The sequence below is a fragment of the Gallinula chloropus genome, assembly GCF_964237585.1.
Source record: "Gallinula chloropus genome assembly, chromosome: Z".
Lineage (NCBI taxonomy): Eukaryota > Metazoa > Chordata > Aves > Gruiformes > Rallidae > Gallinula > Gallinula chloropus.
This window is the reverse complement of record NC_140089.1, coordinates 34280304-34307741: the sequence shown is the minus strand read 5'-3', so window position 1 is coordinate 34307741 and position 27438 is coordinate 34280304. Positions and strand designations below refer to the sequence as shown.

General features: G+C 41.9%; 1 protein-coding gene across 1 annotated transcript in view; it reads left to right on the top strand.

The window, feature by feature from the left end:
* The window catches only part of MPDZ (multiple PDZ domain crumbs cell polarity complex component), a 113836-nt gene that overhangs the window by 28145 nt on the left and 58253 nt on the right, over positions 1-27438 (top strand). Inside the window, exons 11-20 of the mRNA XM_084278647.1 lie at positions 5359-5554; positions 6884-6973; positions 8858-8937; positions 9968-10114; positions 11301-11468; positions 12406-12591; positions 13184-13393; positions 20199-20357; positions 23241-23522; positions 24351-24474. Coding sequence (XP_084134773.1) covers positions 5359-5554; positions 6884-6973; positions 8858-8937; positions 9968-10114; positions 11301-11468; positions 12406-12591; positions 13184-13393; positions 20199-20357; positions 23241-23522; positions 24351-24474 — 1642 coding nt within the window. The remainder of the gene's footprint in view (positions 1-5358; positions 5555-6883; positions 6974-8857; positions 8938-9967; positions 10115-11300; positions 11469-12405; positions 12592-13183; positions 13394-20198; positions 20358-23240; positions 23523-24350; positions 24475-27438) is intronic.

The window sequence follows — 27438 nt, the reverse complement described above, 5'->3', positions numbered from 1 at the left end:
CCAGAGCCAAACCATCACAGTATCTTATCAGTAGGAGCTTTGACACTGCTTAGTAAAGGCTAAATTTCAAAGTTCGATTCAAACGAACCAACTGTTTTCCAAATGATTTTTAAAGGTATGTCATTGAAGGTTTAGATGCTTAGAGAAAGAAGAAGATATTTTTTGTGCATAAAATACTAGTTGTAGGGTGAATATCATGGCATAAATGCAGGTACCTTGTTTTTGTGGTTGTCACAGGTCTGGTCTTGCAGAGTGTGAAGGCAGCAGTAAGAACAAGTTATGGTCTTTCTCCATGTACAGATGTGTCCAAATGTTTGTACAAGTAAATATGGCTTTTGTAATGATTTAAAAGCTGAACACAAACAGCTAATATAGATTATTCCAAAGTTTGATCTCATCTGCTGCTGCAGATGCATAAGGGGAAAAAATATTTGAGTGACTTCAGACAAAAGAATAATTTTATTTTTTTATATGGTTTGCTGAAGTATGGAGGAAAAATTAAATAACTCCAGCTCATTTTTAATAACATTTTATTTAGAAGAACACCAGAGTGAAAAGAAGTTCGGAGAAGGGCAACAAAGTAATTAGGGGTCAGTCATTCTTCATGCAGTAGGAGTCAAAAAAATGGACTGAAACATCTACAGGAGTCAAGGAATATAGTATTGTAGGAAGTATTTCCGAAATTACAGGTGCTGAAGGGTGAGACAGAGAAAGAACTTTGTTTTATAGCAAAACCAGCTTCTAGAAGGATTTGAATTATCCTTTTTCCTTTCTCAAATACTTCCTCTGCTGTACTGCCCCACACAATGATGTCATCAATATACTGCAGGTGCTCTGGGGCTTCACCCTTTTCCAGTGTAGTCTGGATTAGTCCATGGCAGATGGTGGGGCTGTGTTTCCACCCCTGGGGCAGATGATTCCACGTGTATTGGATGCCCCTCCAAGTGAAAGCAAACTGTGGCCTGCACTCTGGCGCCAGTGGGATTGAGAAGAAAGCATTTGCAATGTCAATTGTGGCATACCACTTGGCTGCCTTTGACTCCAGTTCATACTGCAGTTCCAGCATGTCCGGTACAGCAGCACTCATACCTGGAGTGACTTCGTTTAGGCCACGATAATCCACTGTCAGCCTCCACTCTCCATCAGACTTCTGCACTGGCCATATGGGACTGTTAAAGGGTGAGCGGGTTCGGCTGATCACTCCTTGACTCTCCAGTTGACGAATCAGCTTATGGATGGGGATCAGGGAATCCCGGTTAGTACGGGATTGTTTTCTCTGCACCATTGTCATAGCAATTGGCACTTGCTGTTCTTCGACCTTCAACAAGCCCACAACAGAAGGGTCCTCCGAGAGTCCAGGCAAGGCACGCAATTGTTCAATTTCTTCTGTCTCCAAAGCAGCTATTCCAAAAGCCCACCAGTACCCTTTTGGGTCCTTAAAATACCCTCTACGGAGATAACCTGTACCTAAAATGCACGGAGCTACTGGGCCAGTCACAATGGGGTGTTTCTCCCAGTCCTTCCCAGTTAAGCTCATTTCAGCCTCTAACACAGTCAATTGTTGGGATCCCCCTGTCACTCCAGAAATACAAACAGGTTCTGCCCCTTCATGATTTGATGGCATCAGCATACACTGGGCACCAGTATCCACCAGAGCCTTGTACTCTTGTGGGTCTGACATGCCAAGCCATCGGATCCACACAGTCCAATAAATATGGTTATCCTTCTCCTCCACCTGGCTGGAGGCAGGGCACCTCTATTGTTGCTGATTGTATTTGCTGTTCACTGGTGCAGCGTTCTTCCTGGCAGAATCTCCTTGTGCGCTTGTTTTACCTCGCAGCTCATTTACTTGTTCTTGAAGGGCTGAGGTGGGCTGTATACCCCACTTCATCATGTCCTCACCATGGTCACGCAGGTAAAACCTCAGCTTTTCTCATGGTGTGTACCTTCTGTATCCTCCCTTTTGGGACGATGGACGCTTTCTCCCAGTAGCTGCGACATTGCTTTATATGGGTTGGGAGTTGGACACATTGTTGTCAAGTCGTTTGACCAGTTTCTCCACCGCTGTGATGATAGAGAGGGAAACATTGTCTTGATATTTCGGGAGTCGGTAGGACATGTCATACACAGTTGACAGATCTTTATCATTCCAGTCCATTGATGCCAGTGAATTGGTGTGCCCTGCTGGTGCACTTCGTACAACCTTACGCCACATATCTGGGGTGCATAGGACCTCATCAGGATCAGAGGGAAGCTGTGTGTTGTCCAGATCATAATAAATTATCTCCCGTACAGCTCATTCTCTCAGGTGCTGGATAACTGTCTCTATGCTGTTACATTTGGGTGATTGACATGTAATATATTTCTTTATGGGATACCTTTCCTTTACACTTGACAGTAGTCACCTCCAGAGGCTGAGGATTCTGGCTTTTTCCCAATTGCCTTATCAATGCCTCCTTCTCTAGCTAGGGATCCCAGCTGCTTGGCCTCCCTGCCATCTAATTCCAGACTATTGGCCCCGTGATCCCAGCATCGGAGCAACCAAGTGATGATGTGCTCACTTGGGTGGCGGCTGAAATCTTTTCGAACCTCATGCAGCTCACACAGGGTCAGGGATCGTGTGAGAACAACCTCTGGTTCTGCTTCATCCTGAGATGCTCGAGATGGCCCGGCCTCATCCTGACGAGCTCCAGATGGCCCTGCTTCATCATCATTGTCATCATCCTTCACTATGCGAACCGATTTCTTTGTGTGTTTCCTCTTTCGTACGGGAGCAACAGACACTGGTGTGGGGTAGTTTTTTGTTTTATCAGCAGTATCTGCTGTAGGGGTAGCAGTAGCTGCAGCATCGGTTGGACAGGTTGCAATAGCCACATTTCCGGTCACAGGAGTTGTGGTAGCCACAGTGCTAGTCACGGGAGTTGCAGTAGCCTCAGTGCCAGTCACAGTGGTTACAGCTGCTGCAGTGCCGGCCATAGAGGTTGCAGCAGCTGCAGTCTCTGCTGGTCTGTTTTCTTTCCTTTCCCTCTGACAGTGCTGACAGTACTGACAGTGCTGACTGCTATCAAGCAGTGTTTGGTAAGTAGTGGCCAGGGCCCAGCACAGTGCAGTAAGGTGTGCATCTCTGGGAAACTTACAGCAATTTCTTTTCAGATACGCAGTCACTTTATCAGGGTCCGAGAAAGTGCCTCGGTACTTGCCCATACTCTGCCACATGCCCTGCCACTTGTGATTATACGGCCTCAGAGAAAGCTGAGTGGTATTCATAAACCTTTGCTTAATATATGACGAAAACTGAAGCATCTGCACCAACCTACCAACAGCGAAATGCTAGTTTGAATATCCCAGGAATATTAAAGATTTTCAAAAACTGTTATAAGAGCTGTTGTATTTAGCCCAAAGGGAAAGAAAGCAGTGTCGTCATTTCTTTCTGTACCCCCAACATACTAGCTGCCGTTATTAACCCCTTCCTGTCCAAAGAAAAGACAGGGTAACAAAATCTCATACAAGTACCAGCACAAGCTCATGGTCATTGATGTTACTGTATCATAGACTGATATCATAAAATACACCAAAATGAAGTATGGGAACAAAAACAGGAGCCGCAGCCCTGAGATGGTAAAGAATCCTGCCAGGATTGCATAGAGCATGCAGTGATTTTGCTGCCGCAGCTGTGACCACAGCCTTGTGAATAAATACCACAGCATCGTGACCAGAGACTGCTTAAACAACAGTGTTTATCACAACTTTGTCTTAATTACAATTGGGTCAGATTGTAATTAAGAAAGAAAGCAGTGTAGTAATTTCTTTCTGTACCCCCACCATTCCACCTGCCGTTATTAACCCCTTCCTGTCCAAAGAAAAGACAAGGTAACAAAATCTCATACAAGTGCTAGCACAAGCTCATGGTCATCGATGTTACTGTATCATAATTACAATCGGGTCAGGGTCAGATCTACCGTTATCCCAACCTTTCGGGCCCCACGTTGGGCGACAAAATGGACTGTCGTGGTTTTACTCTGGCTGAGAGCTGAGATCCACGCAGCTACCTGCTCTTTAGAGGAAAAGAGCAGGGGAAGGTAGGGGAGCTGGGGGGTGTGAGGCAAGGGAAGGGAAAAGGAAGGGGCAAATAACAACCCCAAAACCAAGAAACCAGAAGGCCCGTGGGTTGGGTTAAGGATAGTTTACTAAAATAGCAGAAAGATAAAATATAACAATGTTAAAAGGACTTTAGAGCAAAAAATATATGAAACTGTTGATACATAGTGCAGTTTATCACCGAACCACACAACTCAGAGCCGTCCCGGAACCCGACCGTCCCCCAAAAACCGCACGTCCTGGAGCCACCCCGCTCCTCCTCACACCAGCCCCCCCTTTATACTGAGCAGGACATAATTGGCATGGAATACTCTCTTTGGCCCATTTAGGTCACCTCTCCTGGCTGCATCCCCTCCTTTCTCATAAATAGGGAAATAAGAAGAACTGAGAAAGTCCTTGACTGTCTGACAGCAGCTAAAAACCATCAGGGTGTTACCAGCACTGCTTTCATTTTAACTCTCTAACACAGCATTCCATCCGCGGCTACAAAAGATGTTAACTCCATCCTGACTGAAACCAGGACAATGGGATAATAGGGAGTTTACAGGGACTAGGTGTACTAGGTACAATGGGGTGAAATTCAGCATGCCAAAGTCTTGAGTTTCAGAAAAAAACCCTGAGTGAATGGGGTATTAGGGTAGCTTAAAGCAGAAGATACGAAAGTGTTGTTCTTTGAAGTTTGAAAATGATGAACCAGAGATAACATCTGCCTGTCTGGGACAGTGTTTGATTAGGAAACTGGACTTCACAGTGTTCCGTAGTAGACCTCACCGTGTCTGATGTTAGTTGGTCTCAGAACAGCTGTTGTTCTTCCTGCCACAGTGGACAGATGTGTCTCTCCTCACCCTTCTCTCCCCAGCATTCCTGGTCATGGCTATGTTGATTTATTCACCCAATGTTTTCTCCTGGAGATGGCTGGAGCAATGAAGCAAGCAGGCTTCAAAGTGTACACTGCACAGTATATGCGTTCTTCTTCCACCTAGTGGAGCAGATCTGCCAGCAGATCTGTCTGTGGTGGATACCCAGAGCACTTGTCCCCCCCTTGCCCTTGCTACTGGTTGTTACTTAGCTCTGGAGTACTCCACTGAAAGTGCTTACTGTATCAGATGTTAAGTCATGCAGGTTTTTATTCTTGTCCTTCCACTTGCTTTGTGATCGGGCTAGCAGATGCTGAGAGCTCATTGTATTATTTTGCTCTGGATAGTTTTTTTTATTCCCTGAGTGGCGTCTTGTGGGCTGAAAAGCTGCTTAATCCTGCAGGTGGATGGAACAAATCTTCAGGGTTTTACTAACCAGCAAGCAGTTGATGTTTTGCGGCACACGGGACAAACGGTTCAACTCACTTTGATCAGAAGAGGGCTTAAGCAGGAAAATCATATTCAGCCCCAGGAGGACTTCAATGCTGCTGTTGAAAAGGACTTGCTGTTCCAGACAATGGATAGTAGCACAGCCAAAGGTAATTAAAACTGGCTTTGCTTTAAAGTTGGCTTGAAACATTTTTCTTCTCAATTGCAATCCGGAAATAAAATGGACCAGATTCATTCTGGGTAGCTATTACTGATGGCAGAACTGCCGTACATGAGGGGAAAATTTGGTCTACTATGGTTTGATTAATCTTTTAGACACAGTGGTATTATTTGCTATATTTTCAAAGTGAGTGTTGAAAGCTCTGCACTGCATTGTATGTCTGGCTGAATTGCTTCAAGACTTTGATCCTGTAAATCTTCAAATACTGAGAAGGCAGTGAATGTTTTATTCGTGCTCCAGGGTGAGAGCTGCATTCAAGAGCAAGCAAAGAGATACTCCACAATGAGCAAAAGCAAGTCTCAGTTCATTTCACCCTTGCTTGTCAGTGTCACAGACTGAAGGTCTGAGAGGAGTGGCCTATATTTAGAGGTTATACATGATTTGATAGGGCATTAACTATATATGTGTACAAACTTCAGAAGCGGATAACTGATATTAATTTTGCTGCTGATGACATGAGGTTAGTGAAGCTTAATCTTATACTGTGCACACCTTGAAGTATACCTGTCAGATCTTGAAAGTCGGTGCATTTGAACAGAGCATCTGCATAGAGGCTGGATGCGCAGATTTTTTTTCAGCTACTTGTGTTACAGGTTCATGTCAGCAGAAGTATGTAGCTCACTGATGGAGTCATCATCCCCACTTCAAACAAGATTTTGAAAAACCCAGTCGTATTTTATCTGTATGGCATCCTCCCATTCCCCCCGTTAGTGAAAATTACAGAGAAAATACTCCGGAAGCACTGTTACTTCAGCCTAAAGGTGTTCAAGAAAGCTGACAGCAAGCAGCATACCTAGCAGAACTCTGCGGTAGGAACAAGTGCAAAGCCTGTCAAATATGCAGGTCTCCAGGTCTCCAAATCTATAGCATTTTCATTTTTTAGGGTCAGCTTCCTGAATCACACAAAGGAGAAGAGAAGAAGGAGAAAGAAAGGTAACACAAGTGCGCTAAAAGAAGTTATCTTTATATGTCTCCAGTTACTTTTCTTTCAATCATAGAGATGCAACTGCTGATAGCTGTGATTTTTTTTCCTTGTTTCATTGAAATATTAACTGTAGACGGCGAAACACTGACAGAAGACAAAATGTCTTTGAAATACGGCATTTCTTCTGGGCCCCTTATGCCAGATTCCATTTGCCAAATATGGATCCTCTGAAGTCCAGGGGAAGAGAGAGTCAGTGCCCGGAGGCATGCCTGTGATCTTGATGAATACTACAACACAGAAAAAAGCTCAAAAGGCTGCTTCTTCTCTTTTCAGATAACAGTGAAATAGAACAGGGATCCCCATCGCTGCCATGCAGTGCCAGTGTGGTAGATACTGGAGAGGATGTGAAACAACAAGAAACAGGTTTGCAACATTTAATATTATAATCTGTGAAAATGCACTTGGGAGTGCTTACTCAAAGATCAGGTATTTTGTGTGTCATTCCATCTCTTGTGTGCTGTGTAGTTGAGGTATAGCTAGAAAGTGGAAGTAATCACACATGTAAGCATGTATTCTTAGGTGCTGTAATATTACTGACTACTGTATGTCTCTGAAAATAATTATGTGTCAGAGATGTGGCATGAAGCCATCTTCTTTTGCTACATGTTCAGATCTCTTTTTAATCTAGTTTTTGTATTTGTAGTCTTTTTAGTCTAGTTGTGTATTAATCATTTTCCCTCTTTGTTCCCCAACATGCCTTATCTTTCTAGCTTCCCACAGATGCCCAGCTGCATGGCTGCATTTCAGAGACTTTTACCTCTTCTGATAAATTACATTTTCACAAATTCCTGAGCTTGCATTCATTTCAATTTATGTTCTCTTACAGTGTTTAAGATGCAGTCAGTTCTGGTGCATTGATATGCTCTGAGGTTTCCCACCTGCTTTGTGGAAATTCCTATTTTCTAATGTGCATACTCCTTTTCTTCGTGAGCTGTTAGGGCACTGCAGTGCATTTCTGGCTTCCTGTGGGATGATATGTTTTCCAGATTGAGACAGCACTGAAAAGCATCACCTATACAATGAGTTCTGTAATACATATTTTTTTTTTATAAGTCATGCTTTCCATTAACCTGGATAGCTGAAGAACTGATTTTTTTAACACCTTTCCTGTAGATACTGAAAGGTCTCTGCTATGGGGAAAGTATTGTCATATTTCAGTGCCACGCAACACCTGGCTTTATATTTAGTAATTGTGCCAAGCTGGATTGAAAACACTGTTTGAGGCTGTTAGTCACTTTATATTGTTACTTGTGGTTTTACCTCAGCTGGCAGTTAAGCCCCACACAGCCACTTGCTCGCTATTCCCTGTCAGTGGGATCGGGGACAGAATCAGAAGAGATGTGGTAGAAAATTTGTGGGTTCAGATAAAGACAGTTTAATAGGAAAAGGAAAAGCTGCACATACGAGCGAAGCAAACCAAGGAATTCAGTCACCAATTCCCGTTAGCAGGCAGGTGCCTAGCCTGTCATTGTATTTTACACAGCATCATTATTTTTTTCCTTTTTTTGCCCCATTTTGCCTTCCCATTTCATTTCTGCTCTTTAGCTATTAGGATTATTTCTCACTGTATGTCTTCATCAATGTGTATCTTAAAAAAAAAAAAAAGAGAGAAAAGAAAAAGGCCTAGGATTTAAATTCTCTCAATGCCTTCTAGGGCCTGCAGTTCCAAAATACCCTTTATAGTTGTGCTCATAGTTCTGAAAGTACAAAACCTCCAGATTCCATTTGAAAACTTTACTTGAACACTGTGTAAAATGCAGGGTCTGTCCGTAAGGATCAGTATGCAGTATCGCATGCCTAAGTGCTTCAGCCACCCCCCTGAACCAATCTGATCAGCCCACATAGGGCCTGATTTAATAAATGCCTGGAGCATGCACATAAAAGCTCTTTCATTTGTTTCCTGCCCATTATCTTGTAAAGTTGCATTGAATTCACTCAAAACTTAGGCTGGTTTAAATATTTGTCCTTTCTTTCCAGCCATTCTTCCCACCAAACTTTATGACTGAATTTTATGTCTCTCACCATACAGGTCACTTTGCAGGGGCGGGTTCTAATCCTGCTTTGCGATATTTTTCCCCTGGTAAATCCAAACCTGGTGAGACAAATCATAACAAATTTTAAGTCATATTTAGGAGATTTCTGGCATCACAGGAATGATGGTGTAGTCTTGTATGTTTCATATATCAGTTATATGAATAGACAGACCATTTTACTTTTTGTCCTGGTAATCTCAGACATAACTTTCAGATTTCCAGCTAACTGCTGCAGAAGAAGCACCTATGAAGGCAAAGTGGCAGAGGATTATGGGTTCAAATTATGAAATAGTGGTAAGTAAACTTTGATTACTATAACCAAATCCCCTTTAATCTGTCTACCTGTTAAGTTGCTAAGAAATATATAAATATGTCTGTATTCCACTTGTTTCTTTATTTCTGAAAAATCATGCATCTGTTCCTTAATATCTTGATATTATTTTGATTATGAATTTTGAATATAAATATATACTTGCATGTACTGAGGTTACTGTGCCTATGAGTATCATTTCACAATTTTCCTAGCTTCAAGTGGATAAATGTGTATTACAGAGAAAGAAAATTATTTAAGGTGAATGTCAAAGCTCCCTTCATTAGCCAACATTTGACACTAGTGCTTGTAACGTCCTACTGAATGAATTGTTTGAGGTAATGATCTAAATAATGCATAGGACATCTACTGTAGATACAGTTGAAAAGCAGTATCTGAGTATAGGATTTTATTTCAAAATTACATGTCAGAGCTGAAGTCTCTGCAAAAGTATGTCTTGTTAGATACACTGTTGTCATACACAGTTCCCTCATGTTTATGCTGAAGTGGTGTGAGGTAGAAGTTTCAGTTTTTGCCTGCCTGTGTGCTGGTCTAAGCATCTGTCACATTTTCACTTATACAAATGCAATGCAGAGCCTCTTTCCCATCTGGCATAGATCATATTGGATTCAGCTGTGTTTCAGTTTCTGTGCTTCTGGGGCTTTTCGTTTTGTTCTCACATGAGAATCTGAAGTACCATGTGAAGGCAGGTGAAAGGAGGTCTGTGATACTGACTACCTATCTACATACATGGAGCAACATAGTCATGTTGTCCTCCGAGAAACAGATTCAGTCCCCCGAGTGCAACAAGCTAATTTTCACAGGCACAGGAGAGACACCGCTTTCATTCAGGCCTGGTGCTCAGGGGGGTTCTGAAAGCCTGCATTACACGTCACAGTATTTCTGGTGTCTTGCTTCTGGCACGGTCACCTCATTGTAGGTAAACTGGTGTGTGACGCAAACAGGTACAGCTGTAAATATATCAAAACTAACCATTTCTTACTCTTATTTTAGGTGGCTGTAGTTAACAAATTTAGTGAAAGCAGCGGGTTAGGGATAAGCCTTGAAGCTACAGTGGGACATCATTTCATTAGATCTATCTTACCGGAGGGACCAGTTGGACGAAGTGGCAAGCTGTTCAGTGGAGATGAGCTGCTGGAAGTAAGAAAAATGTGCTACTTTATCGTAGACTGCATGCAATGAATTTTTTGAGCAATGACTTGCTTCTCGATGGCTTGGGAATGTAGCATATCTAACTGCATACTAGCCATAACCAGAAGTGCATGAGCAGTCATTTCATATGTACTGAGGCATATTTGTGTGAATGCATATGCTTACATGCTAATAGCTGATTTTTCAGGTAACCAAAAAAAGAATACCTAGCAAAAAACATTGAGATCACTAAACAGTTGTCCTGGTTCGGTCAGGATGGGGTTAACTTCTTTTGTAGCCGCGGATGGAATGCTGTGTTTGAGAGTTAAAATGGGAGCAGTGCTGATAACGCCCTGATGGTTTTAGTTGCGGTCAAGCAGTCAAGAACTTTTTCAGCTCTTCATATTTCTCTGTTAACGAGAAAGGGGAGGGAGGCAGCCAGGAGGGGTGACCTAAACGGGCCAAAGGGGGTATTCCATGCCAATTATGTCCTGCCCAGTACAACGGGGGGCTGGTGGGAGGAGGATCAGGGGGCTCCAGGACGCGCGGTGTTCGGGGGACGATCGGGTTCCGGGACGGCTCTCGGCGGCACAGCCTGAGTTGTGTGGTTCGGAGAGAAACTGCACGATGTATTGACAGTTTCATATATTTTTTGCTCTAAAGTCCTGTTAGCATTGTTATATTTTGTTTTTGGTTTCTTGGGTTTGGGTTGTTATTTGCCCCTTCCTTTTCCCTTCCCTTCCCTCGCCCCCCCTCCCCCCACACACACCATCTTCCCCTGCTCTTTTCCTTTAAGAAGCAGGCAACTGCGTGGATCTCGGCTTTCAGCCGGGGTAAAACCATGACAACAGTGAAAGGACTACTCACCTGCTTATTTTTCTAAATAATTTTCTTAGAATTAAAATGTGAATTTGATTCACGTGAATGCAGGAAACATGGTGACCTAGTATGTGATGTTTGTAGGGTGGTGTCACAGAATTTATGAGAATATGTATTCAGTTCAGGACTTCTCTTAGTCCTGAGTCTGTACAGCAAAATTGAGTTGTCAAAGTGCATTAGCTTGTTTGCTTTTTTTTTTAATTTCTTTTTTGTTTGCTTCTGTGTTTGTAAATCAGGTGATTTGGGGTCAAAGGTCTTTTTTCACTGTTTTTTCTTCATTGTCGTTCTAAACATCGTGTATTCTTTATTTATTGAGGTGAATGAGATCTCTTTGCTTGGAGAAAACCACAAGGATGTGGTAAATATCTTGAAAGAACTGCCGATTAAGGTTACAATGGTATGCTGTCGTCCAGTAGCCCCCCCCATCACTCACCCAGAAGTACTGGAAAGTCTAAGTCTGTCTGAGGTTCAGCTCACAGAAAAGGTAATTTATCTCTGAGAAAATGTCCTTTTACTTAAGAAAAAAAAAAAGCTCTTGTACAAGATGAGAAATACGTTTTAATATTTTAGGACTTGGAACCAGATAGATAGAAAGAGGCTAATTATATTAATCAACTGTAGTTTAGGCCAACCAGAAGATGTCAATCCTGGTAGGTCACAGGCAGGAATATCCTGAGATACAGGTCTATATACCTGTTCCGCAGGTGGACTTTAGGGGTGATGGCAAAGTGAACTGTGTGTTAATTAGAATTTTAATATATTTAATCTGGTTCTGAAAATTGCTTTCTGGGTTTGTGTTATGCAGAGCTGCCTATGTGTTCAGTGACAGACACATCTGTTACTCAAAAGTGCAAAGCTTTGGGAAGCCTGGTGTAGTAGCTATGTAGGAATGGTCTGGTGTGTAGTATAGAAAGCAAAAGCATTTTTATTAAAAGTGTCACAGTTAATTCTGAGTTTTGGGTAAAGTATTGAGTTCACTGTATTGGTGCTAAGCTTTTCTCTTCAAACAAGGAAAAAGACAAACATGTATGTGTGTGCCCATTTGTCTTTTGAAATGTTCTGACTCCTGCCAGTGCTACTGTGTTTGGATCAAGGCCTATCTGTAGACATACTATTTAATTACAGATATTTCCTATATATTTGAGTACAGAATCTCATGCAATTTTCTGAAGTTTTTAGCTTCACAGAAGACTACAAAATTTTTCCCAGGGAGTTTTTTTGTGCACTTGCAGCACAGCTGTTCTGTTACAAGGTCATAACGAATTCTTTGCTAGGCTAATCAGATTTGTTTTAACTCTGCAGCCAATTACTTCTTTCTCTTTGTTAAAATAAGTGTCAGTTAGTTTTTACTTTTCTTTGTGAACAGAATTTTGTCACTCGATCGTTTACATTTTTTGGTGACCATTTTCTGGTTTTCCCAGGCTAACGTAGAACTCGGACTCCGTTGCTCCTCAGACATCGAGAGTACAGTGTTAGAGTTAACTGACGAGAGTCGTAGTACTGGAGAGATACCAAGCTCATCTTCGGCGATGTGGGAAACAGACGTACAGCACGTTGAGCTGGAGAAGGGGAGCACGGGGCTTGGATTTAGCATATTGGACTACCAGGTAACTACTGCTTTCCTTTCTTTGAGTAGAGGACAAAATAATTGTTTTGTTTGGATCTGGCAGTATGATCTATATGTGTATCTTAAAGGAAAATATTAATGGAAATGAAGCAATACAGTAAAGCTAAATGGATGTCACTACTGGTAGACATTCCACTAGCTATATTATTTATTCCTCTAGCAGAATTAAGACTACAGGTTCTAATGATAATGGTAATAGCAGCCCAGAAAAATAGATAATCCGTAATATACTAAAAAGCTCATCTGCTAGTGCCCCGGGGCCAGTGAATGATGTCGTCAGAATATTCAGGCACTTAGCCATGTATTTGCACCTGCAGCGAGGTGCTTAGGGCAAGGTCCGATAAAGGACTTAGGGGCTTAAAGCAGGATTTACTGCAATTCTGAAATTACTAGCTGCAGTCTGTCCAGGACGTGCCTAAAAACCCCCCTGTTCATTTTGTATTTGACTTTAAAATTCCCAGATATCTCAAGCTTTTATTCTTGGTGTGTCCTGAAGAATAGCTCGCTGCCTGTCCCTGCCTACTCAAAAGAGTAAATTAAATGAAACATTTTTCTTTCTTTTATTTAATTAGGATCCTGTTGATCCTGCGAACACTGTAATTGTGATACGTTCGTTAGTGCCGGGTGGTGTGGCTGAGCAGGATGGCAGGCTCCTTCCCGGAGATCGCCTGATGTTTGTCAATGATACCAACTTGGAAAACGGCAGCTTGGAGGAAGCAGTACAAGCACTGAAAGGAGCCCCGGCAGGAACAGTTAAAATAGGAGTTGCCAAACCACTGCCAGTAAGGATTTGGGAATTTGATGGGTACTTCTTATGTCATTTAAGCTGCTAGATGGTGATCCTGACTTCTGCATACAGTTTGTGTATTTTGGGGTCCAGTTCGGTGGCTCAAAACATCCAGAAAGCGTCTGTAATGGATTTTCAGATCTTGTATGTAGGAGAGGACTGTGTATGTCTTCTGCAGTGATTGCAGGAGCTAGGAGCCCTGTCTAGCAGCTGAGAAAGCAGCGAAGCGTCTTGCAGCTGGTACTGTCTTTCAGGGCTGCAAGCTGCCAGGCAACTTTACAAGGTTCTCTGAATGTGTGAGATGGTGACATAAAGTCACCTTTTTTTGTGATTTGCCTGGGATTTGCCTATGCTTTTTCTTTGCAAGGTATAACACCTATGCAGTCTTCGTATTAAGACTGCACGCTTTATTTTGAAAGCACAGCAGTTAATCTGAAGTGCATATATCTGATCTTCCAGCCTTGGTTTTAGAAGGTAGTCTGTAACAATTAGAAGAATGAGGTTGAAGGGGGCTTAAGGCTACCAATACAGCTTGTGGTAAGGGTGTAGTAGCTTGTAGGTGCTAGCTGACTAGTGTCCTTGGTGTATTAAATTTGAATCAGTAAAATGGCATCATTTTATACATAGAACGAAAAAGCAAGAAGAGTTGGAAGCCATAGTGCGGCAGGCAAACTATGATCTGGTTGCCATAACAGAAACATGGTGGGATTGCTCCCATGACTGGAGTGCTGCAATGGATGGCTACAAACTCTTCAGGAGAGACAGGCAAGGAAGGAGGGGTGGTGGTGTGGCTCTATACGTTAGGGAATCCTTTTCTGCTACTGAGATTGTGACTGGGGATGATAACATTGAATCCCTATGGGTAAAGATCAGAGGAAGGGCTGACAAGGCAGACATCCTGGTGGGCGTCTGTTATAGACCGCCAAACCAGGATGAAGGGACAGATGAGGTGTTCTACAAGCAGCTGGCACGAGCTGCACGGTCATCAGCCCTTGTCCTCATGGGGGACTTCAACTTCCCTGACATATGCTGGGAGTACAGCACAGCACAGAAGAAGCAGTCTAGGAGGTTTTTGGAGTGCATAGAGGATGCCTTCCTGATGCAGCTGGTCAGAGAGCCCACAAGAGGAACTGCCCCGCTAGACCTGCTGTTCATGAACAGGGAAGGTCTGGTAGGAGATGTGAAGGTTGGGGACTGCCTTGGACAGAGTGACCATGAAATGATACATTTCTCAATTCATGGTGGAGCTTGGAGGGGAATAGTAAAACTGCTACCTTGGACTTCTGGAGGGCGGACTTTGATTTGTTCAAGAGACTGGTAGGGGGAGTCCCTTGGCATTTAGTCCTAGCGAACAAAGGGGTACAAGAGAGCTGGTTGCTCTTCAAGAAGGAAGTCTTAAGGGCGCAGGAGCAGGCGGTCCCCCTGAGCCGCAAAATGAGCCGGCGGGAAAGACGACCGGCGTGGATGAATAGGGAGTTATTCTTGAGGCTCCGGGAGAAAAAGAGAATCTACCGCCTGTGGAAGGAGGGACGGGCAACTGAGAATGAATTCAAGGAAGTCGTCAGGATGTGTAGAGGTGAAATCAGAAAGGCAAAAGCCCAGCTTGAATTTAACCTGGCCGCTGGGGTGAAAAGGAATAACAAACTCTTTTATAAGTACATTAAGAGTAAGAGGAGGACAAAGGAGAATATCCACTCTTTACTGGATGAGGCTGGGAATATGATCACTGAGGATAAGGAAAAGGCGGAGGTTCTGAATGCCTTCTTTACGTCTGTCTTTAAAGGTCAGACCAGTTATGCTCAGGGTACTCCTCTCTCTGACCTGGTAGTCTCGGCTGGGGAACATGCTAACTCACCTGTGATTCTGGAAGAAACGGTCAGAGACTTCCTGCTCCAACTGGACTGCCACAAGTCCATGGGGCCTGATGAGATCCACCCGAGAGTGCTGAGGGAACTGGCAGAGGTGGTAGCCGAGCCGCTTTCCATTATCTATCAGCTCTCCTTGTTGACTGGTGAGGTCCCAGAAGACTGGAGGCTCGCCAATGTGACTCCCATTTACAAGAAAGGTTGTAAGGAGGATCTGGGGAACTACAGGCCTGTTAGCCTGACCTCGGTTCCAGGGAAGGTTATGGAACAGATAGTCTTGAGGGAGATCATGCGGCATCTGCGGGATGGCCGGGGGATTAGGCCTAGCCAGCATGGGTTCATGAAGGGCAGGTCCTGTTTGACCAACCTGATCTCCTTCTATGATCTAGTGACCCATCTGCTGGATGAGGGAAAGGCTGTTGATGTGGTCTACCTAGACTTCAGCAAAGCCTCTGACACTGTCTCCCACGGTATTCTCCTGCAGAAGCTGGCAGCCCGTGGCTTGGATGGGTACACCCTCGGCTGGGTAAGGAGCTGGCTGGAGGGCCGGGCTCAGAGAGTGGTAGTAAATGGAGTTAAATCCAGCTGGCGACCGGTCACGAGTGGTGTTCCCCAGGGGTCGGTGCTGGGGCCTGTCCTCTTCAATATCTTTATTGATGACCTAGATGAGGGCATTGAGTGCACCCTCAGTAAGTTTGCAGATGACACTAAATTGGCTGGGAGTGTGGATCTGCCTGGGGGTAGCGAGGCCCTACAGAGGGATCTGGACAGGCTGGAGAGCTGGGCTGAAGCCAATGGCATGAGGTTCAACAAGAGCAAATGCCGAGTCCTGCACTTTGGCCACAACAACCCCAGGCAGCGCTATAGGCTTGGGGTGGAGTGGCTGGAGGACTGTGTGGAGGAAATGGACCTGGGGGTACTGATTGATGCACGGCTGAACATGAGCCGACAGTGTGCGCGGGTGGCCAAGAGGGCCAACGGCATCCTGGCTTGCATCAAAAATAGTGTTACTAGTAGGAACAGGGAGGTGGTTGTCCCCCTGTACTCAGCACTTGTGAGGCCGCATCTCGAGTACTGTGTTCAGTTTTGGGCCCCTCACTACAGGAAAGACATTGAGGCCCTGGAACGCGTTCAGAGGAGGGCTACTAAGCTGGTGAGGGGTCTGGAACACAGGCCTTACGAGGAGCGGCTGAGGGAGCTGGGATTGTTCAGCCTGGAGAAGAGGAGGCTCAGAGGAGACCTTATGGCTCTCTGTAGCTTCCTTAAGGGGGGTTGTAGTGAGCTAGGGGTCGGCCTCTTCTCCCGTGTAGACAGCAACAGAACTAGAGGGAATGGTATCAAGCTGCGGCAGGGGAGGTTCAGGCTGAACATTAGGAAGCACTACTTCTCTGAAAGGGTAGTCAGGCACTGGAATGCACTGCCCAGGGAGGTGGTGGAGTCACCGACCCTGGGGGTGTTCAAGGAAAGACTGGACGTTGTATTGAGGGACATGGTTTAGTGGGAGCTAGTAGTAATAGGTGAATGGTTGGACTGGATGATCTTTTAGGTCTTTTCCAACCTTGATAATTCTGTGATTCTGTGATTCTGATTCTGTAATCATTTGCTGTATTTATAATCTCAGGTGCGGTCTTTTAAAATGATAAATTTGTAATCCTTGTGGATACAGATAACAAATTTTCATTTTTTATGAGTCTTTGAGGAGAGGGTTGGAGGGAATGGCTGATGTTCAAGGTGCTAGAAACTTGCCTTTTTTCATTACTTGGGGATGTAAAATGAGATCCGAAGCGAGGTTTTTGGGGGACGGTCGGGTTCCGGGACGGCTCTGGGTGGCACAGCCTGAGCTGTGGGTTTGGTGAGAAACTGCATTGGGTATCAACAGCTTCATATATTTTTTGCTCTACAGTCCTGTTAGCATTGTTATATTGTATCTTTCTGTTATCTTAGTAAACTGTTTTGGGGTTATTTGCACCTTCCTTTTCCCTTCCCTTGCTTTTCGCCGCCGCCGCCGCCGCTGCTGCTGCTGCTGCTGCCGCCGACCCCGCCCCCCCCGCCTCTTCCCGTGCGCTTTCCCTGTAAGAAGCAGGCAGCTGCGTGGATCTCGGCTCTCAGCCGGGGTAAAACCACGACAGTCTATTTTGCTAAATTTGGTAAAACAACAAAAATGTCAAAAAGTCTCTTTACCCTACCTTATACCATGATTGTGATTGAAATGAACTCTTTGCTGCGTCTGGAATTCGTTTGCCTCTCTAAAGCCCCACCGTAATGCACGCTGCACGCTCTGTGTTCCTGCCCATTCATGCAACTCAGAGCTTCGTTTTTTCGGCAGCTTCCACCAGAGGAGGGCTATGTCTCTGCTAAGGAAAATTGCTTTTTCTACACTGCCCAGTTACTTGAGGAGGGGGCAGCTGATGCAGCCCTTTTCCATGCTGAGCTGGCTCTGGTTAGTGGCCCAACTTACCAAAGATCTCTTACGTCTTTGCATTGTGTTATGAGGAGGGTTGCTTTGTCACTGTTCATGCTTATTTTTTAGTGTTTACTGTCACCACATTATTCATCCATCATAGTTGGGATGGATCACGTGGTAGCAACTGGCATCTGGAGATTTTGGCTGTTTGCATGAACTGTGAATCCGGTCTACGATATTTTAGTTGCTCAGGAAAAAAGAAAGTATTTTGCTGAGATACATGGCTACCCACTTCTTGCATGCACTGAATAACCCTTTGAAAATCTCACCTTATGTGGAGGAATGTTCGTGTGCTTATTTTGTAAATGAATCTCTTCACCTATATATTGTAATACACCACTTCTCTACCTTAAAAAGTTTTTGGAACTTCCTTTCTGCATGCAAGCCAGCCTTAAAAGGAATGCTGTCTGTCTTCAGAAGCTGCCAATGCTGCTTGCTCTTAATAGTGTCCTTTAGCCTTTAGCATCCATCAGTGATTATGAGATTTGCAAGGTAAAAGGTGTTCACTTGTACAACGTGGCTGATCTGAGTATTCAGCATCCCAAGAGTTACCAATAAGAACTCAGATAAAAAAAAAAAGCAAAAGGAAATAGCACTCTAGGGAAAAAAAAAAAAAAGAAAAAAAAGAAGCAAACCCCCAACCAACCCACCCCCTCCACCCACAAAAATATAAATATATTCTGAATATATCTTCTCATGGTTATTTGTACTGATCTGGGCCTGATACTGAGGTTATTTGGCCGTTGTTTTCTAAGGACATTAGCAGGGAAGCAGTTTCTGATAAACACCAGAACTTAGAAAAAAAACTAAACAGAAACCTGAAATGGACTCTTCCAAGGCAAAAATATCTGAATTACTAATTACATCCAGTAAGTTTGCTATTTCTTTCACATTTGCAAATGAAAGGTTGGTTTTAATAACTTGCTTTTAAATGAGTGCCTATTTTTTCTTCTGCAATTTGTTACCTCTGTACAGTAAGGACCAATAATGGGATTTTCTGTTCATTGAGAAGAAATATGAAGAAGCTAGGTTATATACTGTAAACACCCTTTAATTACAGATTTGTTTAAAAGATCAGAGTAAAACTTAAGTGTTCAAAAATTTGACTCCTATCTGTGATTGATAAAAAAGATGTGAAAGAAAAATGAAAATATATGGCAGATAATAATATGGTTAAATTCTCAACTCTGTCCACTGTCTAATTAAATGTGCAAAAAACGAAATTGAATGTGCAGTGACCCTGTTGAAGCTGTGTTTGCAGAGTACACTCATGAGATACTGTTTTTCATAGATAAATGTACACTCAGAATCTACAGGTCTGTCCCCCTTTTTCACTGTATTTTTTTCAGGGCATAGCTTCAGTTACACTAGTCTGCATTTTCCAGAAGACAGACCGCCATTAAGTTACACTAAAGGAGCAGCTTGAATTAGCTATTAGGTCTCTAAGGTTGAGGCAATAAAAAATGGATCATTTGCACCCTGAAAAGGAATCAATATGTTATGAATCTGTCAGAATTAATTCATAGTATGATTAACCACGGAGACTGAAAAACACCACTTAGATCCCATCTCTGCAGATGGGTACACTTGGCTGCTTCATGCAAGTTTATGGTATGGGCATGGCTCTGAACTCACTGATCATTCTTGTTAGCATACACTGCTTTCTTGATCTCTGCCAGCAGAGATGAAATTACAATAAAAATGCAGTATGTGAAACACCATAAATGAAGTCTTTTAGGACTCAATCTTGAAAAACCATATTTCATTTAAGAAAAAAAGCGCAAAAATATTGCCCATATCTATATCTGGAAGTCTTTAAGAAATGTTATTTCTCATGTAAGACAGGAATATTCTCCATATTACTCTTGTTGTAAATGTATAATATTTTGATAATTGTAAAAAATCACATCATAAATACTTCTCATACATGTATTGGAAAGTATTTCAGTGTCCAAAAGGTTATTTTGGTACCCTTTTAAAGTGACCAAAGCTATCAAGTTGAGTGGAGGGAACATTCCTAACAAGTGGCACTGGTAGAAGCTCATTTATTTTTCAGTGCTAATTCTTGTAAAAGAAAATTTAAAAATAAACCAGACAACAAAAATCAACAACAAACCAACCCTAAACAACTCAATTTCCATGGTAAGGGAGTATAGCAGAATTTTCCCAACACCTCATACTTCTGTTAACAGTCATCAGCCTGCCTCAGCCCTGCAATTCATTCCACCTGAGACTCTCAATTCAGCTATCCTTTGCCACCCCTGAAGATACAGTAACATGAATTTTAACTGGAAGCGGAATTTTTTCCTGCTGTGCTGTGCAAATATAACTTCAATGTAAAACATGGAGGAGGAGGGGAAAAAACACAGAAGGAGAGTGTTAGTGAGTACGTAGCATCCGAGGTACATGTGTTCGGGGTGCGTGCAGTGGGGAGGTAACAGCCTGTCTGATTGAATTGCTTTTGTTGTTAGGTGAACTCCGGAGCAGCAGATGTAGTGGATGAGGCCACGTTTGCATTACAGTATCCACTAGATAGTGACGTTGTCCAGTCTGCACTGGCAGCTCTGCCTAGCGGTTCCTGTAGCAGCGAGGTGGACTACAGCTTCCCACTTTCATTGTCAACTGCCAAGGTAAAAAGGAGGATGGTTTTATTGATGAAAAACTTTGATTATAAGTGTGAAAAGGCTGTATTACTAGGTATAAATGTTTTATATCATCCTGGTTCAAACTACAGTATTTATTGCAAAATTGAATCACAGCTTTGTTTAGGATAGTGCTGGCGTTGAAGAGAGAGGCAGCTAAGAGGTTGGAGGCTTGGATTTGTGTTTTGTATAGCAAGGTAAGGTAAGATGCTTGTAGTGTTAAAGCTGTGGTGGGGAGTCTGCTACAAAAAAGTGTATTAGAGAGTCATATCGTAAAATAACTGTTATTCTACAGTATTTTAAGTATGAAAAGCAAGAGATTTTATCCTAAGCTTTGCTTTTGTACTTTATAGTACGTTTGCTAATTAATTTACTTCATTCTTAAAAGAAATGTTCATAGTGATACTGCAATTAAAAATAAATTTGTATCTATCAAATGTCTGGTTACTAATAATTTCTATTTAAAGTCAGCAAATGAAACTAAGTTCTTCAAGGGTGCTACAAAGATTGATACATTTTGTTCTTGCTGGTCACATACCTATAATACTTGATTGTATCAGAGTTGGTGTTTTGTTTCTCTCTGTTGCTTTTCATGCTCCTTTTATTTGGCAATCTATAGATTCATTTTGCTCATCTGGAATCTTCCACGTCACTTCTCCTAGCAGTCATTTTTGAAAGCAGCATTGTAGGAGTTTCTTCCAGGATTTGCCGTCTGTGGTCTTGAATAGAGTAGCTGCTGCTTTTTATTCCACACCTGAGCTGCAGTGACTCCCTTTATCCCTTCTGGAATATGTTCAGCCCTTATGAGGGACTGTTTGTAATGCGAAATTCATCTTCTGATCGTTTCTCCCAATCCACAGAAGGGAACATCTCTGTTGTGCCAGTGGGACAGATTGCATTGTTTAACTCTGTAATTGTTACTTAAATGGATTATGCATTTTGCATGCTGAGAAGCATTTTATGAGATAGAGGCTGGATTTACATTATATATCACGTTGAGACTCTAGAAGTTCTTAAGATACTTTTAGCATTGACTTAAGATATCTTCAATTTGCATGTTTGTGTAAAGATTATGGCCCTGACTTGTCAGTGTGCCTCTCTGCACCAGTATGAAGGGAGTAGTAAGTTCTCATCGTTTTGTACTCCACAGTTCTGAGTGACTTCATAATGTAAATGTAGCAAGAAAATATCCTCATAAAAATCATAAAAGAAGATTTTGAAACAAGTGAAAAGCAGTAAAAATGAAAAAAATCCTATTTGACGCTGTGAGGAGTGGAGAGGCATTTCAGCTATTTCTGACTGCAGGGCAGTTGACACCTTCTGATTGCCTTTGGTGTCAGTTTTAAAACAGGAGACTTAAAGGGTACTTAAATCCTCCAATAAGGCCACATGTTGCCCTAGTTACAAATTCCCGAAATAGTGGTTTTTTGTAAAAAAATTCAACATTAGCTTTTTGTTTAAATGAAACAAACAAAAAAAAAAGCATATGCTGCAACTCTAATATGTGTATATGGTATATGGCACAATGTTGACTAAGTTCTTCTTTTCACTGCTTTGGAAATGGACACAAACCAGACTTATGAGTAGAAGTCCCAGATTTCTTTGAAACCTAGTGACATAATTTAAATATATTATAGTACTGGTGTTCTGTTCTCCAAAAGGTAGGACATTATTTCATCGATTACATCATACAGATTAGTTGTACTTAGGCTTTGATCAATTATCTTCTTAGATGTTACTTAAACCAATTACTTACAGGTGAACCATTTTTGATGACTGGGGACAGTGCAAATACATGCACTTCATGAAAGATGAGAAAGACTAATTCTAAGGCCCTTAATACAAAATGTTGTAAAATACCACAAAATCCTGGGAGAACATGCTTTCCCCATCTTCTGGAAAGGAAACAGAAGAATTAGTAGGACCAGTGGATAATCACTAAGATGGTGGTAGACATTCTTGTGTCTACATTTACTGATTGCCAGAGAAAAATAGCCCTAATACTGATTTACAGCCTCTTAAGTCCAACCTCTAAGTCCTGATACATCTTTCTAATATATAATGGCCTACATGTTTTTTAATGTGCTTATTTTGAAAGCTCAGGACGAGAATATTTTAAAATTGTTTTACAGAAGGTTGTGGCTGTTGAGATATCTTAAAATATTTGAAATGGAGGATCTTGGAATCTTAAAGTCTGAACAAACTTTGCGTAGAGAACTTAGTACTACAGGATACACTTGCAGTAAGTACTAGCTGCTAAGCTTCTGCAACTGCATCACTGTATTTCATTGTTGCTATAGTTCAAGATCTCCATGTTAACTTTTTTTCTGAAATTTGACCGATTTTTTTACTTTTCCCTCTTTGTGTGGAAGGGATGTCTAAATATGTATCTACTCAGTTAAATGGATGATGAGATTGCATGCTTATTGCCTGAGCTATGTGAAGTTGCTCTTCACTTGCTCAGTATTTTGAAATAAAAGACCTTGATCTTGCAAAGTTCTACCTGAGAAAGACAATTGGATGATTTGTGTTTAATATCTTGTTGGATTTATGTCTGGTTTGAGAATGTGCGAGTGGACATTACTTTGCTGAAGTTAGTAGAGATTTATTAATGAGTACCAAATTCAAATGTGGCCTTCAGCAGTAACTTTATTTTCATTCATTTCTGGTATTTTACAAGAAGAAATTGTTAGAGTAATTGAGTAAATTTTGTAGTAAAGTGCCTGAAGGCATCTACTAAAGACACTGATGTTAAAAGAAATACCTTTAAATTCTGTGAGATTAGTTTCTGTTTAGGATTTTAGCACAAAATGTACTTTCAATTATACTGCAAAGGAATGTTGATTGTTCACTGTCTCCTGTGTTTAACAGTCTGTCGAAGAGGAATATTCAAGTACTACAGCTGATTTCTATGCATTGAACACGAATTTGTACAACATGGATCTGAATCAGAACGAGGAAAAGTCCGTTGCAGGCAATAGTCTGGAAACGGCAACTGATTTTGCGAAGAAGGATCTTCTGCCTATGGATATTTCAGATAGCAACCAAAATGAAAATGAAAATGTAACAACTTGGACTGGACCTCAGAAAACAGCAGAAATTAAACAAACTACAAGCCTTCCTACTTCTCCACAGCTTGATCCCACTGACAAAGTAAAGTTTTTGGGGGTTTAAATAATAAACAACAGAGAGGCCATATTAAGCCCTAGAATCTCTTACAGAAATTGACACTGGCCAAGAGCAATGTATTGTTCTTTGATTTTTAAATGTGGTAGCTCATATCAAAACTTAGGGTTTTAGACCTATCCAAAACAGAAGATAACTTAGGGTGTCAAGATCGTTGTGCCCCAGAGATTGGTGATGAAGGGGTATATAAAAGTCTGCTCACAGCAGTAGACAGTGCTGGACCACATTGTGCCCATTGGGCAAGCTGGAAACCAGGCCTGGGAAGCCAAAGGGAAGTGGTGTGAAAGGCTTTGATCCTGGTGTTTGTGTGAGCCTGCACAATTCAGCTCACAGCGTGGCCTGTGATGCCACACTGTGCAAACATAATATTCCCTTACATGACAATCACTGTGACATGTGTTTGTTTTTTCTTCTGTTCGGTGATTTATTAAGAAATTCTGAACAGAGATGGAATTTCTTATGGGGTTTGTTACTTTAGCACTGGCAGATTGTCAGACAGCTGTGATGAACAAGTCTGACAGTCCTTGAATTCATCCTGCTGATTTTAAGAGTGCAACTGATGCCCCTAAATTAAAAACATACTTTGTAGTAGATTTTCTATATTACCCAAACAAAACCAGAAACCTCACATATGGTGGTTTGATCTTTGATGAACTGACTTTTCCAATCTCTGTGTAAGGAACCTGTATTAATTAGGTGCCTAGCTTTTGGTAAGCTAGATAGGTAAGCTGAGGTCAGTAGATCCAATCGTGATTTAGTCCCTATATTAACTGACGATGTTTTCCCTTGTGTTAGAATCAGGGGCTTTCAGTGGAAAAGAGATGCCCGGTGCCTTTGGAGGGAACCTCCACAACCCCGAATTCAGCTGAAAACATTTATGTGAAGACTATCACTATTGCAAAAGGCAATTCAAGTCTAGGTAAGGAAGCTAACGTTTTTTGTAAACTATTCAGGAACGCGGCTTTCTGTTTTTCTCAGAAGTTTCCTGGTTTATTAGTAAATCTTAACATTTTTCTTCTATCGAGAAAAGCATTACAGGATGTTCATTCTTTGCTGCTCTTGCCCTCTTTGGCTGTGATGGCAGTAGATTACTGTCACAGTGACACAAAAGTAAAGTGTTCTGTCTCACTGAAATAATTTGGTTCTTTTGTAAAGGAGTTTACTCATTTCTCAATGTTAACAGAACAATTTTAACACATTGCTATGCACTGTCTATACATTTATATAATATATGGGAAAAATTATATAGGAATGGTTGTGACGGAAAGACACTAAACCACAGGTTTTTAAAATAGAATTAATAGTAATTTATTCTAAAAAAACCCAGAATGCAGATTCAGTACGTCACTTGCAGGTTATTGTTGGATACAACGGGGAATTCACTATTGCAGTTTGGAAGTATGACCACACTGATTACAATCACAAAGATCCACAAAATACTCTGCTGCCAACACGACACACAATAAAATGATCTGCAACACAGTCACAAACCCCACGGTTACACTCCCTGTAGGCAATTAGCTTCCCTACGATCACAAAGATCCACAAAATACTCTTATTACAACCACTGTGGCTTCCCTATGTTTTGCCCGTTTTTCCTGTTTGACTTGATGTACAATCAACATGATTGAAGCCTGTTCGTTGAGCCTGATTTCCTTAAATTCCAGCCCATGTCCTCAGTCACGATTTAACCCCTTATCTCATTGTCCAGGATCATCTGTATCTTTTAGCAGAGCTATGTACTCAAATTGAACCCTTATTTGAGAACAGTATTCCCCCTTACTTTATGTGCTATCCTAAATTCTCTACACAGGATTCCTGATGAGGCAGCCTAAGTCCTTTAAGTCAGTAAAGAATACAATAACATTTTTCAGTTTGCAAAAGCAACATTTCTTAGCACTTTCCACAATTCCCCCCTTCTTTTCTTTATACTAACTGTTGTCTTTTGCATGTTTTCAATGTCCTGTTTCATATGAAGCTTCTAAACTGGCCAGTATTGCTTCACATTCTTTTTCCTGAGATCCTCTATTATCTGTTTCTTGTTCCTCTAGGAGAAGCATATTATAAGGCAGTGGTCCCAGGGGCATCTTCTCATTTATTGCAGTTTCTATTAATCTCTGTATAAGACCCCTAACACAAGGGATTATACAACACCCTATGGCCACTAAAATTCCTGTTACCACTATCAGGGAAGTGAAAACTGATATCACCATTCCCTTCCATTTTCCAAACCAGGATTCCCACCACCCAGTAAGAGAAGTATCTATTCCTGAATTTTCTGCTAGTTCATCGGCCAAAGTGGTAAGGCCTTGTAAGGTTCTGGTAATCGTTCCATCAGGAGCAGTATATTATTTGGTATAAATGTGCAACACTTTCCCCCTAACATGACACATACTCCTCCTTTTTCTGCTAGCATCATATCTAGGACCATCTGATTTTCCCATGTCATTCTGCTATTGGCATCCAATTGTTCTGCTATTCCTTTAACAGCATCCCTTGTATGACTTATGAATCTCTGTTGATTATAACAGATATTTGATCCAATCTACATTTTTATTTACTATGACCCACAAAAAAAGTGATTCAAAACCTGCAGTAATCTGATTCCTAGCCTTAAATTCATCAGGAACCCCTCGAGGAGCTCCAATTGAGTCTATATATATTCTGTCATCAAAGGACGTTCCTAATATGCTTCTTTTGGCCCTGATCTCTTTTTCTCTAGAAGCCCTATCCTCTCTGAATGCCAGGGTGAATGGGATGGCCAATTGTACTATAGCACAAGTGCCTTTCCAGTTGGGCGGAAGAATTTTTCCTCAGAACTCTTCCTCCACAATACCACCACAAGTCAGCTCTGGGAACCTGTAATGATGAATAGTTCCCACCTTTAACATTTTTCACATTCAGCGTTCTCTTACATCCTGAGAACTCCCCTACAAATTGTGTAGCCACTCTGCCCTGTCGTGAGAGACAGGCCGTGTGGTTTCCAACTACACCTGTGAGAACAGGGGGTGTTTGAATGTCCTTATTCAGCAAGGCTGGGAACAGAAGTGAGAGTGTTTTACAGGTATCATTTCCCCAGGCTGTTCTTTCCTGGTACAGTGCAATAATGCACTCCATTCCTGTGTGATCATTGGATCATCCTAGGGGAAAAGGTACAAGTTGTGGTTTAGGTCAACCTGAGGCACATACATAGCAAATACTCTTGTTTAAACTTTTCACAGTGTATTTTACCCATTCCACCCAGGCATTCGTCTCTTCATATCCTGTTTCTATTTCAAATGTCCATTTCAAATCCTCAATTCTAACTACTTTTACTATTGTAGGATCATTGACAAGTCCTCCTATCTTTGTCCTAGGTTTCTGTGTAATTTTCCACTCTTTTCTCTTATCTGAAGTTTTATTTTCAGGTTTTTTCTACCGTTATTTTGAATCACCCTACTGGATCTTTCCCTCTTTTTCTTGGCAATAGTGGGTAGTATGTCCTTTTGAGATGGTAATCATCTCTTTTAGGGGTTCCTAATATAAACTTTTTCGATTTACATCTGCTGTCCATCCATTAACCTTAGCAGTCCAAACATTGTTCCAACAGGGGCAAGGACCTATCCCATAAAGTGTCCAACCCTGTATTGGTTCAGGACACATGTACTTTTCTGCATGGCTCAGTGCCCTTTAAGGTTTTTTTTAGATTCCCACAATCCAAAATTTGGCAAGCATCAAACAATGCTCTGGATCCCGGTCCCCTCTGGAATGCTGAATTGTAAGTTCTTTTGATTACTAAGGGGTTTTCTAGCATGACCGAACACTCCTATTTTCACTAAAGTGACATACAAATACCATATTAACATAATTTTGAACATTTTCAGACCTTTTACCCCTCCCCAAA